We start from the raw sequence: 14,774 nt of genomic DNA on the forward strand, positions 1-14,774 counted from the left end.
AAAAGACAAAAGTGAGCATAGAACCGGTGAGAAAGAGGGTAAAATGAGCTTTAGATTGGCAAAATAAATGAAGTTTTGCATATTCATTTTGAAATACACAACTGACACAAATGTTGCTGGGAATAGTGAATATGGTCTAATCTTGAAGTTTGAGGAACTTGGAGATTATATTTAGATGGAGCGGATCCTGTTTTTCCTGGAGTGTTTTACATAGGTGGGAAAATGCATTTTATAGGTTACCCAAGAGATGGAATGGAGTATGTTATATGGGGATAGGTTTTCTCTATGGGGATACTTTTTGTAAAGATTCATAATGGGACAATTTGATGATTCAACAAGAAACAACATGTGAAAACAAAGAGAGGTGCTAGTGAAATTGTAAGAGATATTTTTGGTGCTTTGATTACATATGTAGGAGTGATACTCAACTCACACAAGATTAGAACTCATTTGGGTGTAGTTGATGAGTTATCTACTTGTACAGCTGGAGGACTTTTAATTATAGATACAGAGATTGTAGCCATCAAATTCATAGTTTGCAGAATTGACTTGTATTAAAAATACTTCTTGCAATAGAGGGCAGAGTCTGATGTTAAATGTTCACCAATGTTGTACTCACATTCCAGACAAATGTAAGGACTTGAAAAATTACATTATCATCATTACCGTCTAAAAAACTTTTTTAAAAAGGTTTACAGCAACAGGCTCATGGAAAGGAACAGGGAATTGATATTCTGCTTCAGGCAGATTGTTTGGAAACGTAGGCAGTGGAAGTAAATAAAGCATTTTGAAACCCTTAATGATAATCACTCTTTGTGGATTATTTCTTTTTTTAATCTATAAGGAATACAATTGTGCTCCAGTGAACAAGGAGTGAAAAGAAAGAGAGCAGATAGGGAACTGAAGGATAGACAGAACAAACACTATGGTGACATGACCTTTCTGGAATGGCCAAAACGTGGTATAGAGGGAGATACTCGATTAATCTAGGATATTATTCAAGCAGAGCTCCAATATGGGATTTACCTGCGCCCCCAGCCTGGGCAGAAGACGCATTAGCCCTACCACTTATAGAGGCAGGTATTATATCGTGGGGAGACTTATTTTTTGATGGATCTCTGCTTTCATGGAACTATTTGACCAATAAAGTCGGGCCGAGACTCTCAAGATTTAAATATCTACAAATTTCAAGTTGGGCTCAGGCACTTAATATACAACCCTCGCGCAACAGCAGGCTTCCTATAGGGGGAGAGAGTGAACTAGAGGCGTGCCTGATTGACAAACCCCTTATAAAAAGAGATCTCGTTTTGGTACATTATGATTATAGAGGAATCAGATGGTAAATTCTGTCTTCCAATGCATTTGTGGGCTGAGTCGATGCCAGGAAAAGATGTGGAAGAACTTTGGCTAACCTCATGCAAGGTACTGTGGGATTTGGTTAAGCCCGCTTGGCTACGAAGGAACCATGTATTCACATTACACAGAGCTTACTACTCCCCGCAGAGACTGTCAAAATTTTCCCAAACAGGGCCAGTCTTTTGCCCAAGATGCGGTCTGGTGGCGGCGTCCGACATTCACATGTTTTTGAATGCCCACAAATTACCTCTTTCTGGGATTCCATAAGTAGTAAATTGACCTCGATCCTAGATTTTCATGTCACCATTGATTTGGGGTTAGGTATTTTTGGCCTGAGTGAAAAAACCCGCAACGCCGCCTCTAACTTAGTGTCCTATTCCATTCTGGCGGCACGCAGGGAAATTTGTAGACACTGACAAGACGCTTTGCCACCCACCTTTTATGAATGGCGTTCTTCAATCCTCCAGATTTCGAAACTCAACTTGGCAAGGGGAGGGAATCAGGGAAAAGAGCCTTTTGGAAGCAGATAGAGAGGTCATGTTGACACCTGGGTTTTTTTTTCCCCAGGTCCAATGATCAACGCGGACTTGGCTCACCTTCTGGCTCCGCTACAAAGTGGCGATGCTTAAAGGGCCCTGGTATCCCGGGCATCATTGTCTAACAGAGGAGCCCGCGTGCTAGAGTTTCATGGCCTGACAGCTGATACTGAAGGGATTTGGTCACCACCCCTCCTACGCTATCTCTGCCAGCTGATGCTGAGTCAGTATAGAGGCACTGCCTGATTGTCTGTTCTGCGGCAGCTGTTTGTTTTGACAGATTGGAGCCAAGTACGCAAATGAGGATTAAAAAAAAAAAAATTACCTTTCTGGAGGATTCTAGAATAAAGATTTTGAAAACAACCAGATTGTAATTTATCCATCTGATAAGGCATTGATGTGATGATTTGATGCGCCATCAGAGGGGGGATTGGTGCAGTGCAACATTGTCCATCCTTTACACGTCACACATTTGTAACAGATACATTGACGAAGCAGACATTTATATGATACCAAATACATATGTTTTCAGGCCTATAGTCTTCTTTGAACTACTAAAGAAAGGCACCAGCAGAAATCCACAGAGTGGTCGCACGCTCCATTCTGTGTGTCAGTCAGCTGCAACGTGCAGAGCGAACGCAAGGCCTCCGAGAAATGACATGCCAGCTTCCAGCTTTTAGCTTGCTATTGCCAAACCTCATATCTCCAGTAAAAGATGTCGACATGACCTGCCCTAGCTGGTCAAATACGTGCAAAACCCACGTACACTAGAAACGCTGATTTCACCTTGGTGGAAAAACCCAATTCTGCTCTCGTAGATGACACGTGGGTAATGTAGGTACACTTCAAGCCTTAAAAGGGTATCACACCATATGTGCACTTCACAGATTGGTCTAGCAGGTCATAGCCTGATCCAGATTACGTATGCTATGATGCCCATCCTGTGGGGGCATATACCTATAAAATGTCTCTGCACTGTCATACCAATTGGGCACTCAGTGAGCTTTGCTGAGGTCTCCGTGTGCACGTATCTTGCATTGTGATTACTTTCTAATTGGGTTCCCAATAAATCTTGCATACTCAAACATGCTGAGAGCGAATTGTTTATTTTACTGTTGTCATTGATCTTTTATTCCTGCAGTTAAGCATTGAGGCTTCTACATTTGGTGAAGAATGCTGCGGGCCCAATACAGCTGACTGGCTACACCGACGGAGCGGACACTGGATCGGACCCTTTTGGCACCCTTCTGGGGGCGGGATTTGAGGTGATAACGTTCTGTTTGTTTATCTCTCCCCGGCCTGGTTGGTTGCTGGAGGGGGTCGGATCCTGTGGATGATCCGTGTGTGGCCTCTCTGCTGTCTTTGGTCTTGTCCTGCTCTTTTTTCGCTCTCGGCACGCTTGTGTTGTGTTTCTGATTGCTGACTCTTCTTATTCTTGGCTCTCTATGTCTGACGAGGTGTGCCTGTGTCCTGGGGATATTTACAAGGCTTGTTAAGACTCCATGTCTTTCGTGGTTCCTTTTCTGATCACCTTCTTCATTCTGCTGTTTCTGGCACTGATGGTTTACGTGTGTTTTTGTCACCACACGACCCGGGAGGTAGCTCCCGTCTAGCTCTTTTTTCCTTTTCTCCAGCCCTCGGCGCTGTTGACCTTTCTGACGTTCTGTGCCACGGGCGTGTGTTCACCTCTGTCATTGCTGCCTGAAGTCCACTGCCGTTTCTCACATACATTTTTTTATCTTATAGGGTCTGACCTTGGTCCCCTGCGTTTCCTGGCTGGCTGGTGACGGCAAGCTTCTGCAGGATTCCTGGCCAGCAGTAACTCTTTGGTGACTTCGTGTCAGTGGGCCCTTGGCCAGCCATTGAGGGCGAAGGTCTGCAACCCCTACCCCCGCCGCAGAGAGTCACCGGCAGCTGGGATGCGAGATACCATCACCAGACCATTCCCAGCGGGTGCAGTGGACGTCGGTAGGCTCTAACAGACTGGACGAAGCCCGGTGAGTACACTTGGGAGGGGACTTTAACCCTCCGGTATTGGGTTGTAGCAGTTGGCCCCTCATTGTGAGCTGTGGCAGTTTGTGCTCCCCTGTGGGTGGTAGCAGGTAGCTCGCCGTTTTAGGATGTGGCAGTTTCGCTCCCCAGATTGGCACATAGTGTTTGTGCCTGTTGAGTATCGCGATACGAGTGGCCATGTTGGCTACTTGATTTAGTTTATACTGTGTATCTGATAGATTGTGATTTTATTTGTTCTCATGAGCTCTGGCCTGGGTCCAGCACCATCGCCCACGCGCAGCTGGCCTAATATTTTGGCATTTATGAGGAACGCCCCGGGCGCTCCTGGCTCTTTGGCTAACGCCAGTCGCCCTGCCTGGGTTCCGCCTCCACCCTCCCCCTGGAGACGTCCACCTAGGGGCCAGAGTGGTTCTAGGTTCGTGCCAAGGGGATATCCTCGGCACGAGGAGGGGGGTGTGACGCCTAGTACAACAGTGTTTCTTTTCTCAATCATTATAGGTTTCATTGCATTTTTTTATTGTGTACTTGTGATGTGCTTGGCTTATGTAGTGGCCAAATATTGCTAGAAAGGAGGAGTATTTTTTGCCTAGGGCTAGGTTCTAGGTTACCTTTGCCGGCTTATCCATTTAAACGGTATACTAGAACATTACTGAAGGAGATCTGGTAGAAAACATCCATCTCACACACCCAGTTACCAACGTTGCCAAATAAGTACTCCTGCCCACAATACCCCCTGGCCTCTGGAAGGGACTGGCTGGAAAGACCGATTAAAGTGCACCTCTCTAAAAATAGAAAATTTGATGGTTTTTGATAAAAGTTCTAATATTCCCCTCACTTCTTTGAGACTAAGTACAGCAGACCCACACACATTCTCTTCACAGAAGGGTTTTTCTACAGCGCTGCTGCGTAGGATCCCTGTATTTGTCCTAAATGTTTTTTGTGATTGACTGAACAGAGTGAAACAATTCACCACTATTGCTCTATTGTTGCATGCCAGCACCCTGTGGCACAGCCGCAGACAGGGTCTGTTTTCCTACCTTACCTGTATCACAGGCCGTCAAGGCACAAACAAACAAAACAGGATCTGGCTTCTTTCTCCCTTGTGAAGATGCTTCGGTGAATTGCCGTACATGACCTGTTGGGGTGATTGATGTATGGCTTTCTTGTTGCCCTCTTGCAAATACTGTACGGCTGAAATATAAGTGAAGTATTTGTCAACCTATTGTGTCCCATGTTACTCTATTGACGTCCACCCCGTAACCCATCTGTCTGGTATACTTGAACAGTTATTTGTAAAGTGTTTAGGACTAGCTGCTACACACGACTCAACCATGGGAAACCTCAATAGTAAAAAGAATTTAAATACGACTCAGCCAGCCCCACCCAAGAACTCACCTGCATATAATGTAGCTATAAAAAAAGGCTTAAGCTCAATAATGTGGCATGATCTGACATCTAAAAACAAGGATCTCCAATTCCCATGTAATGGCAAATATGACATGGCCAAACTATCATACTTGCGCCAAATGTTAAATATAAAGGGAAAGAAGATTAGAAGTTTAGAATGGGAGGCATACCATATTTGGGACTCTGTGTTAAGCGATATGCGTTCAACAAGCGCAGTCAAATCTAAAGTCCACAGCGAACCTATGGAAATTAAAAAAAAAATATTACAGGCAAAATTGGAGGGCAGATGGAGAAAAGAGCAATTAGATACAATAGGCGCATTCCCATGTGTACAAGTTAAAGAAGAAGAGGCAGAAGACCAAGTCTTAGAAGATATTCTCTTGGGATGCCTGGGTGGTGATTCACCGCTGCAGGTACCTGAGCCAGAACACACTGACCTAACTCCTGGGGAACGAGACGCAGCCATAACCTTTGTACGCAGAGCATTGAAAGATAAGGTTGCGAAACCAGAATTGGAGTCTATCCAAGACCTGGCTACGCTGAAATTGATGAGAAAGATAGCTGTCAAAGCCGCTTCAGATTACAACGAGAAGAAAAACAGCGTTCTCAAACAATGTACTAAAAAACAGATTAAAATACCTAAGCTAATAGACAGTCCGTGGCAGCAATTATTTGAGGATGAATCACAGGATGACTCACTCAGCAAACAACAATGGCACTCGCTAATATGGGATGCATTTACATATGTCCATCACACAGAACACGACATTTCCACACTAGAGCAGTGTTTGACAGAAACAGAGCCAGCTCCAGAGAACAAAAGAAGAGGCAGTTTTGGGGGAACGGTGGGAGGGGCTTCAGCATCAAATCCAAATTCACCAAAACTGATGTTAAAAAGTGATTCTTTAAAGTGTCAGGCGCTACTACAGCAGCTTGTTGAGGGCTCACTAACTGTGGACTCTTTTATAAAAACACAGCATAGGAGGTATTTAGAGAAAACACTGTCCTTAGCACGCGCAGAGTTAATGAACAAAGCACCCCAGGCCCACTCAGCATATGCAAAGCAAGCTGACGCCCAGACGACCACAGGGAGTCGTGCCCAACTTCCAGAAAAATATGATTGGGAGGTAGGGAAGTTCGGATTCACAGACCCAGATTTAGTAACATGGGAGGAGTCTAAGTTGCAGGACACGCTTGAATATGCTATCGATAAATTACAACAATGGAAGCAGCTAATACACACATGTGCAGTAATTGACGTAGCCCACTCCCTGGCCCACTCCATCGCCACAGCCAACACAACAGGCAATTCTACGACAACAGAGGCCCCATCACTTATCATGCCCCTACGAGAGATACCACCACCACCTGGCAGCGCGCCAAATGATTTAGCATATGTTTATGTCCCATGGTCAAGGCAAGACATTAGCGCCTTCAGCAGAGTCTTCCCCCGTTTAAGAGAAGAGCCCAGGAGATGGTACGGAGAGCTTAACAGAATGACATCATTAGGAGGTTTACTGTGGCGCGACCTTGACACGCTCTTTAACATCATCATCTCAAAAGATCTGTGGGAGGATTGTAAAAGAGCGATTGAGTGGCCAGAGGTTGAACCAAAGCGGGGGAACGGAGGGACACCAGGCCCAGAAGTAGAGGAGTTATACAAAAAAGTAGTGGGACACTTGAAGGAGAAGGTACCTGAAGATAGGGTTGATTGGAGCAAAATTACAAGTACCAAACAGGAAAAAGATGAAAGTGTGAATGCATACTTTGACCGCCTCCTGCAAGTATATAGGCAGAACAGTGGATTGAAAGACCCTATGGGAGATGCAATGCCAGCTCTGGTAACTACATTCGTACAAGGCCTTGCACCACCCATCAGGACACACCTTCAAACTTCTTTCGTCTGTTGGCAGCAGGAGAAAATAGAAAAAGTGCTATCAGCGGCTAAATATTGCGCAGATTTCCAGGCTAGCGCGCAGGCAATGGAGACAGAAAAATTAAAGAAAGAAAAAGTCAGGTTAATGGTGGCACAAGAACGGTTTTATAGCAATAACAGAGGTAGGGAAAGGAGCAGAGGGGGGGGCGAGGTGTAGGAAGACAGCAGACCGGTAGGACACCTTCCTTACCCCGCAGATCAACCTCCCTGCCACCCCAAGGAACAGCATGCTTCTATTGCAAGGATCCTAATCATTGGAAAGCAGATTGTCCAATATTAAAGAAAAGAAGTGAGGACAGTAGGTACAAACAGAACAGCGGGCAACAGGGCAGACACCAGCACGCCAACTACACTCAGCACACAGAGTACAGAGACAACACGCCACATGAAAATGAGTCCCAGCAGCAATGGGCAGGAGGGGAGGGATGGACTCCAGTAATGAATGACTGGCCCCCACCCCCACCCCCAGCACTATTCTAGGGATGCCTGAAAGTGGGAAACTGCGTGACAATAGCAGCACCAGCAATATTAGTAGATCAATCCGGACCATATGTAGAGGGAGAGGTATTGGGCAGGGTTGTTCCATTTCTAATTGACACAGGGGCTCAAAGATCAATGCTGAAGGCACTAACAACACCTGAAGCTCCACTTTCTAGGACTACGATAACCGCAGTAGGCATGACTGGCCAACCTATTACAGAATACCTTACTGAGCCACTACAGTTTGTAGTAGGCACAATAACAGTGCACCACCAATTCATTCTTAGCAGGTTCTGCCCCGTGAATTTGCTGGAGAGAGATCTGTTATGCAAATTACAATGCACCATACACTGCTCACCAACAGGGGTCTTTTTAGAGAGCAAGGCAAATGGTTTAATGGTACAAGCATTCATGACATGCCCCGACCTCCAAATACCGCCAGAATTACGACATTGTGTGCCGCCAGAGGTCTGGGCAACAAGTGCCAATGACGTAGGGCGGGTATTGAACTACCCACCGGTACAGATAAAACTGAAGCCAGGGGCAGTTCTCCCAAGAGTGCCACAATACAAGATCTCAAAAGAAGGGGAGGAGGGCATCGCACCAGTGATACAAGACCTCCTAAAGCAAGGAATTTTAAGGGAGATTCAATACAGTCAATGTAACACCCCTATACTTCCTGTGAAAAAGGGATCCAAGGGCCCGAACGGGGCCCCTGTCTATCGATTCACTCAGGACCTCTGAGAATTGAACAAAATAGTCTTGCCATCTTTCCCAGTGGTCCCAAACCCAGCGACAATATTATCTAATATACCTGTGTGGGCTACGACTTTCACTGTGATGGATCTTAGCTCCGCCTTCTTCACAATCCCCTTGCACCCTGACAGCCAACACTTCTTCTCCTTCAGTTTCCGACAAAAAAGATTTTGTTGGACACGGCTGGTTCAGGGCTATACAGAGTCACCATCCATTTTCACGCATGCCTTAAAAACAGATTTAGACTCCCTGGTACTAAAGGAGGGGTCCACACTTATCCAGTACATTGACGATTTGCTATTGGCCTCACCTTCAAAGGAGGCTTGTGTAAAGGACACCATCGCTGTCCTATGCCACTTAGCATTAAAGGGATACAAAGTCTCCCCAAAGAAGTTACAGTTTTGTCTCACCTCTGTGAAATACTTAGGCCATGAGTTAACAGAAGGAACAAGAAAACTGTTGCCAGACAGAATCTCGACAATAACACATTTTCCCAGACCCCGCACTCAGAAGGAAGTTAGAGCTTTCTTAGGAGTTGCAGGATACTGTCGCCATTGGATACCAAACTTCTCTCTCATTGCAAAACCTCTGCAGGCACTGACACACAAAGGCATACCTGACACTGTGCCCTGGTCACAAGAATGCGAGGCAGCCTTCAATGCGCTAAAAAGGGAATTAGAAGAAGCACCAGCATTAGGCATACCAGACTATGGGAAAGACTTTAATTTGTTCTGCCACGAGAAGGGGGGGTGATCGACGGGGGTCTTGGCTCAGAAACATGGAGCTTTCTACCGCCCCGTGGCATACTATTCCGCCACACTAGACCCAGTGGCTGCAGGGCTCCCACCGTGTCTGAAAGCAGTAGCTGCTGCAGCACTCGCCGTGGAACAGTCAGACAACTTAGTGCTAGGACACACACTAGTGCTACATGTGCCCCACGCCGTGGACACACTTCTGACATCCACTAAGACACAGCACCTCACAAATGCACGACTCACCAGGTATGAGTTGGTACTCCTGACACCACACATTATCATCAAGAGGTGTACCACTTTGAACCCTGCGTGCTTGCTACCCACGCAGCATGAGCCGGAGGACTTTGATTCAGATGATTCCTTTCATGATTGCGCATTGGCAATAGACAGGCACACTAAGATACGACCAGACCTGAAAGACACACCGCTCCCAGATGCTCAAGGAGATCTATTTGTAGATGGGTCATGTTTAAGGGATGACACAGGAGTACTACAAGCATCCTATGCGGTGGGCACAGCAACTAAATTGTTGGAAGGAGGGAGACTGACAGCAGCAAAAAGTGCACAAGCAGCTGAACTTGTGGCACTCACCAGAGCATGTGCATGGGCTGAAGGGAAGAAAGTAAATATATACACGGACAGTCAGTACGCCTTTGGGGTGGTCCACGATTTTGGCCAGTTATGGGCAATGAGGGGGTTCCTTACATCAACAGGCCAGCAAATACAGCATGCACAATTGATTTGTGACCTCCTCCAAGCACTGCTATTACCTTGCAAGGTGGCCATAATAAAATGTGCTGCCCACACTTCATCAAAAGACCCCATCTCCAGAGGCAATGCTTTCATTGACCAAGAAGCAAAGAGAATAGCGCTTACAGGTTGCGAGCGAGCTATGGTACAACTAGTAGGCAACAAGACAGACACAGAAGAGGGTAAGGGTTCACTGCATTTTGATCCAATACGTATTCAGAGGGAGGCAGCTGACAGTGAAAGAGAGGAGTGGAAACAACAGGGATGCAAACAAACTGAAGAGGGGCTATGGGTAGGACCTAATGGCAGGATATGCTTGCCTTCAACCATGCTCCCTTCAATGAGTAGGTTGTTCCATGGACCCTCACACGTGGGGCGTGATGGCATGGTCAGGTTATTCTCCCAGTGTTGGTACAACACGAAATTCCGCCAGACAGCAGAGAGGCTGTGCAAGCAGTGTGCTGTCTGTACGCAGTACAACACTGGAAAAGGTATCCCAACTGCGCCTGGCCACTTTCCACCCCCCCATGGACCATTTGAAAGCCTTCAGCTTGATTTTATAGACATGCCCCCCACCCAGTCATATAGATTCGTTTTGGTAATCGTTTGTATGTTTAGCAAATGGGTAGAGGCCTATCCCACCAAAAATTGTGATGCCCAGAGCGTGGCAAAGTGTTTACTTAAAGAGCTATTACCCAGATTCGGGGTACCTTCCGTCCTGGCATCCGACAATGGTCCTGCATTCATTTCCAACGTCATAAAGGGACTGTGCAAGGGACTGGCCATAAAACAAAGGCTACACTGCGCCTATCACTCGCCGGCGGCAGGGGCTGTCGAGCGCAGAAATGGAATTTTGAAAAATAAAATTGCAAAGATCTGTGCGTCAACTGACCTTTCGTGGGTAGACGCGCTGCCTCTAGCCCTTCTAGCAATGAGATGTACCCCAGACAGAATAACAAAGTTAAGCCCCCATGAAATTATATTTGGCCGACCCATGCAAATACCAGGGCATATGTCAACAGCCCCCCTGTCAGTAATGGACGACTTATTGCTTGTTACTGTAAAGAGTTAACACATGTCTTACGTTACCTCCACTGCCAGGTGCTGACGTCCCTTCCAGGTGCAGTGACACCGCCACCCCATGACCTAAAGGCTGATGACTGGATTTGGATCAAAGCCCACACACGGAGGAACTGCTTGCAGCCGAGGTGGAAGGGGCCAAGGCAGGTCATCCTCACGACGGCCACAGCTGTGAAGTGTGAAGGTGCAGCTTCGTGGATTCATGCATCACACATGAAGAAAGTAACGGACGGAGAAAGGACGCAACCGATTCAGGTAGCAGCCGCCGAGCCCAGCAAGGGATACCACCTTCGCTCCCACAGCAAACAGAAACATGACCAAGGAAGTTAATGATCAACGGACTGCTGGCTAAATGCAATGCTCCTGACAAATAGACTTCGATCTGTGTCAATACAAGCCTGCGGACAACGGTCCAGGATACAATTAACTATTTTATGTCCGGGAAAAGACATAACTGCAACTCTGACCCTCCTGGTGCCGAGGCCTCTATTGCTCAGTGAGCTAATACGTTTGATTTTCAATGACATTTCCTTTCCGGCGAGCCAAGAGCAAATTCCTGAGAAAGAGTTAACAGACCTACGTTTTGACATTCTCAATAGTTCTATTTTTGCGATACAGAGTTCTGGTTCTAGCATTATTCAAAACCTTGAACACCATCCATTGTGCCGCTTTTGCAACAGAAATCACTGGTCCTAGACCTGTTCGAGACATTGAAAACTGAGAGAAGAGCAGTGGGTAAATGCTTGACTCTAAGGGCAAGCCAGCATAGCGCCAAGTGGACCAAGAATAAATTTAGGGCCTATTCACAAGACCGAGTGGACCAAGAATAAATTCAGGGCCTATTCACAAGAAGATTGCATTGCATAGGAAAGGGAGAGATTTGTACAGAGTCATGCAGTCCACTGAGAGACATACATGTAATTGGAGAGCAGTGATTCTTGCAATATTGTTACCAGTTCCAGCGGTTATAGTGACAGCAATTATAATAACATATTCTAATGAGCTTGAAATACCACACCTCAATGGAAGGGTGGGGGATGGTAGTGATGGAACTGAGCCAACAAAAACACCAAGAGACTATGAACAAAATATAACAATGAACATTACTGGTGTGGGGGTGGATGTGAATAAAGGGGACAAAGAAGGATTGTGGGATACCTACGAAGGGAACCAATATGTGGAAATGTTGAAACTGTATGTGACAATTTTGAATATATCTGACTGCTATGTTTGCACACACCTGCCCACAGACACCACACATAGTTTAAAGTACAACGTCCTGCCATTATCCAAATATGTAGGCTGTGTCCTCTTGCGAGACATGTTCCAAAGTCAACACGGCATGTTTGCGTCAGTATCGATAGGTACACCCTCATCTGAAATACTGACTGTTGATCCCAGTGGCAGCAATGGCTATAGCTATAGCAGAAGGACAACAGACCCCCCTCCCAGACCTAAGAGGATCCCTTGTATAAATATGCAGCCAACTAAGGGAGACTTAGAGATGCTAAAGGGATTTGACAGGGCGTCCAGAAACAAGGAATGGAAGGGCAGGGCAGGTTGGGATGACATAGAAACAGGCCACTTGAAAATACCAAGGTTCAGGGTAGGGGAAGTTCCAGCCCCCTCCTGCATCCTCAAGGAAGAAGTAGTAACACCCAAGAGAGTGCCGGTTCTTCCAAAGGGGGCTACCAGAACATGCACCTTTTCAGAACTGCTGTCCAAAGACAATTGGAAGGAGTGCATCTCATTTGGATGTACCTTCGAGGAGGTCGCTCAAGGAGAGCATGGCCTATTTGATTGCGAGGACAGGATAAACCAGATAAAAGGCATACCACCCACAAAGGCGGTTCCCCTGATTTACATGGGAATGAGCAGCTGTAACCACACAACCAGACTAACTCGAGTTAGGAGTCGTGACGAGCCGTCACCAGGTCTGGTAGGTTACAAAGGCCTTTTCTTTGTTTGTGGTCCATGGGCATACTTCTACCTGCCCCCAGGATGGTATGGAAGTTGCTACTTAGCCTCCATCATCCCAAAAATGACCCACTTCACAAAATTAGTGCCAGCAGAAAAACCAAAGATGATACTGGTGAGGGCCAAGAGAACGGCCGCTTGGGTAGACCACGTGTTAACAGGTGTTGGGGCAATGGTTCCAATACTAGGCAATGTCTATACTTCAGAACGGATACACCAGTTGTCCAGGATGATTGAAGATCTAGCGGACTCTACCACTGACGCCTTAGGAAATATAACAGAAGAGCTCACCTCCATGAGGGCTGTCGTAGTTCAAAACCGGATTGCTCTCGATATGATTCTGGCCAAGGAGGGAGGAGTATGTTCCGTCCTCCATGAGGCATCTTCCCCAGCATCTCCCTGGCTCAGAGCCAATGCTGTGTATTTATTCTGGATAACAGTGGGAATATAATAAAAGCCATTAAAAAAATTAAAGATATAAGAGATGAGGCCCACGGGATACACACAGGTAGCCTATGGGAAGATGTGATTAAGTGGTTCACAGGCTGGGGCTCATGGATACTTGAGGCAGTTATAATAGTGATAGCAGCTCTTTTGACACTGTGCCTTCTGATAAGAATATGCCCATCTTGTTGTGCAGCAATTTTTAGGTCCTGCGCCAACTGCATATTCAGGAAAGGTGGTTCACAACACCACACTCACAAGGATGAGGATGAGGATGAGGAACAGGAGATGATCAAGATGAATGACTTCTGATTAACATATGATTTAGTATCAGATTTGGGGATGACGAAGCAGACATTTATATGATACCAAATACATATGTTTTCAGGCCTATAGTCTTCTTTGAACTACTAAAGAAAGACACCAGCAGAAATCCACAGAGTGGTCGCACGCTCCATTCTGTGTGTCAGTCAGCTGCAACGTGCAGAGCGAACGCAAGGCTTCCGAGAAATGACATGCCAGCTTCCAGCTTTTAGCTTGCTATTGCCAAACCTCATATCTCCAGTAAAAGATGTCGACATGACCTGCCCTAGCTGGTCAAATACGTGCAAAACCCACGTACACTAGAAACGCTGATTTCACCTTGGTGGAAAAACCCAATTCTGCTCTCGTAGATGACACGTGGGTAATGTAGGTACACTTCGAGCCTTAAAAGGGTATCACACCATATGTGCACTTCACTGATTGGTCTAGCAGGTCATAGCCTGATCCAGATTACGTATGCTATGATGCCCATCCTGTGGGGGCATATACCTATAAAATGTCTCTGCACTGTCATACCAATTGGGCACTCAGTGAGCTTTGCTGAGGTCTCCGTGTGCACGTATCTTGCATTGTGATTACTTTCTAATTGGGTTCCCAATAAATCTTGCATACTCAAACATGCTGAGAGCGAATTGTTTATTTTACTGTTGTCATTGATCTTTTATTCTTGCAGTTAAGCATTGAGGCTTCTACAGTAAATTGTCCTCGATCCTAGATTTTCATGTCACCATTGATTTGGGGTTAGTTATTTTTGGCCTGAGTGAAAAAACCTGCAACGCCGCCTCCAACTTAGTGTCCTATTCCATTCTTGCGGCACGCAGGGAAATTTGTAGACACTGACAAGACGCTTTGCCACCCACCTTTTATAAATGGCGTTCTTCAATCCTCCAGATTTCGAAACTCAACTTGGCAAGGGGAGGGAATCAGGGAAAAAGAGCCTTTTGGAAGCAGATAGAGAGG

At 46.1% G+C, this 14,774-nt stretch overlaps 1 protein-coding gene across 1 annotated transcript; it reads left to right on the forward strand.

Annotated features, from left to right (window-relative positions):
- The first annotated feature begins 3,031 nt into the window (after positions 1 to 3,031).
- On the forward strand, positions 3,032 to 14,431 carry LOC147747421 (uncharacterized). The gene is made up of 2 exons (XM_086936299.1): positions 3,032 to 3,889; positions 11,091 to 14,431. Exon 2 carries the CDS (start codon positions 11,962 to 11,964, stop codon positions 13,495 to 13,497), a length of 1,536 nt encoding a protein of 511 aa, XP_086792425.1. The 5' UTR covers positions 3,032 to 3,889; positions 11,091 to 11,961; the 3' UTR covers positions 13,498 to 14,431.
- Positions 14,432 to 14,774: the final 343 nt, after the last annotated feature.

The sequence above is a fragment of the Lissotriton vulgaris genome, chromosome 1_1, assembly GCF_964263255.1.
Source record: "Lissotriton vulgaris chromosome 1_1, aLisVul1.2, whole genome shotgun sequence".
NCBI classification, from domain to species: Eukaryota; Metazoa; Chordata; class Amphibia; order Caudata; family Salamandridae; genus Lissotriton; species Lissotriton vulgaris.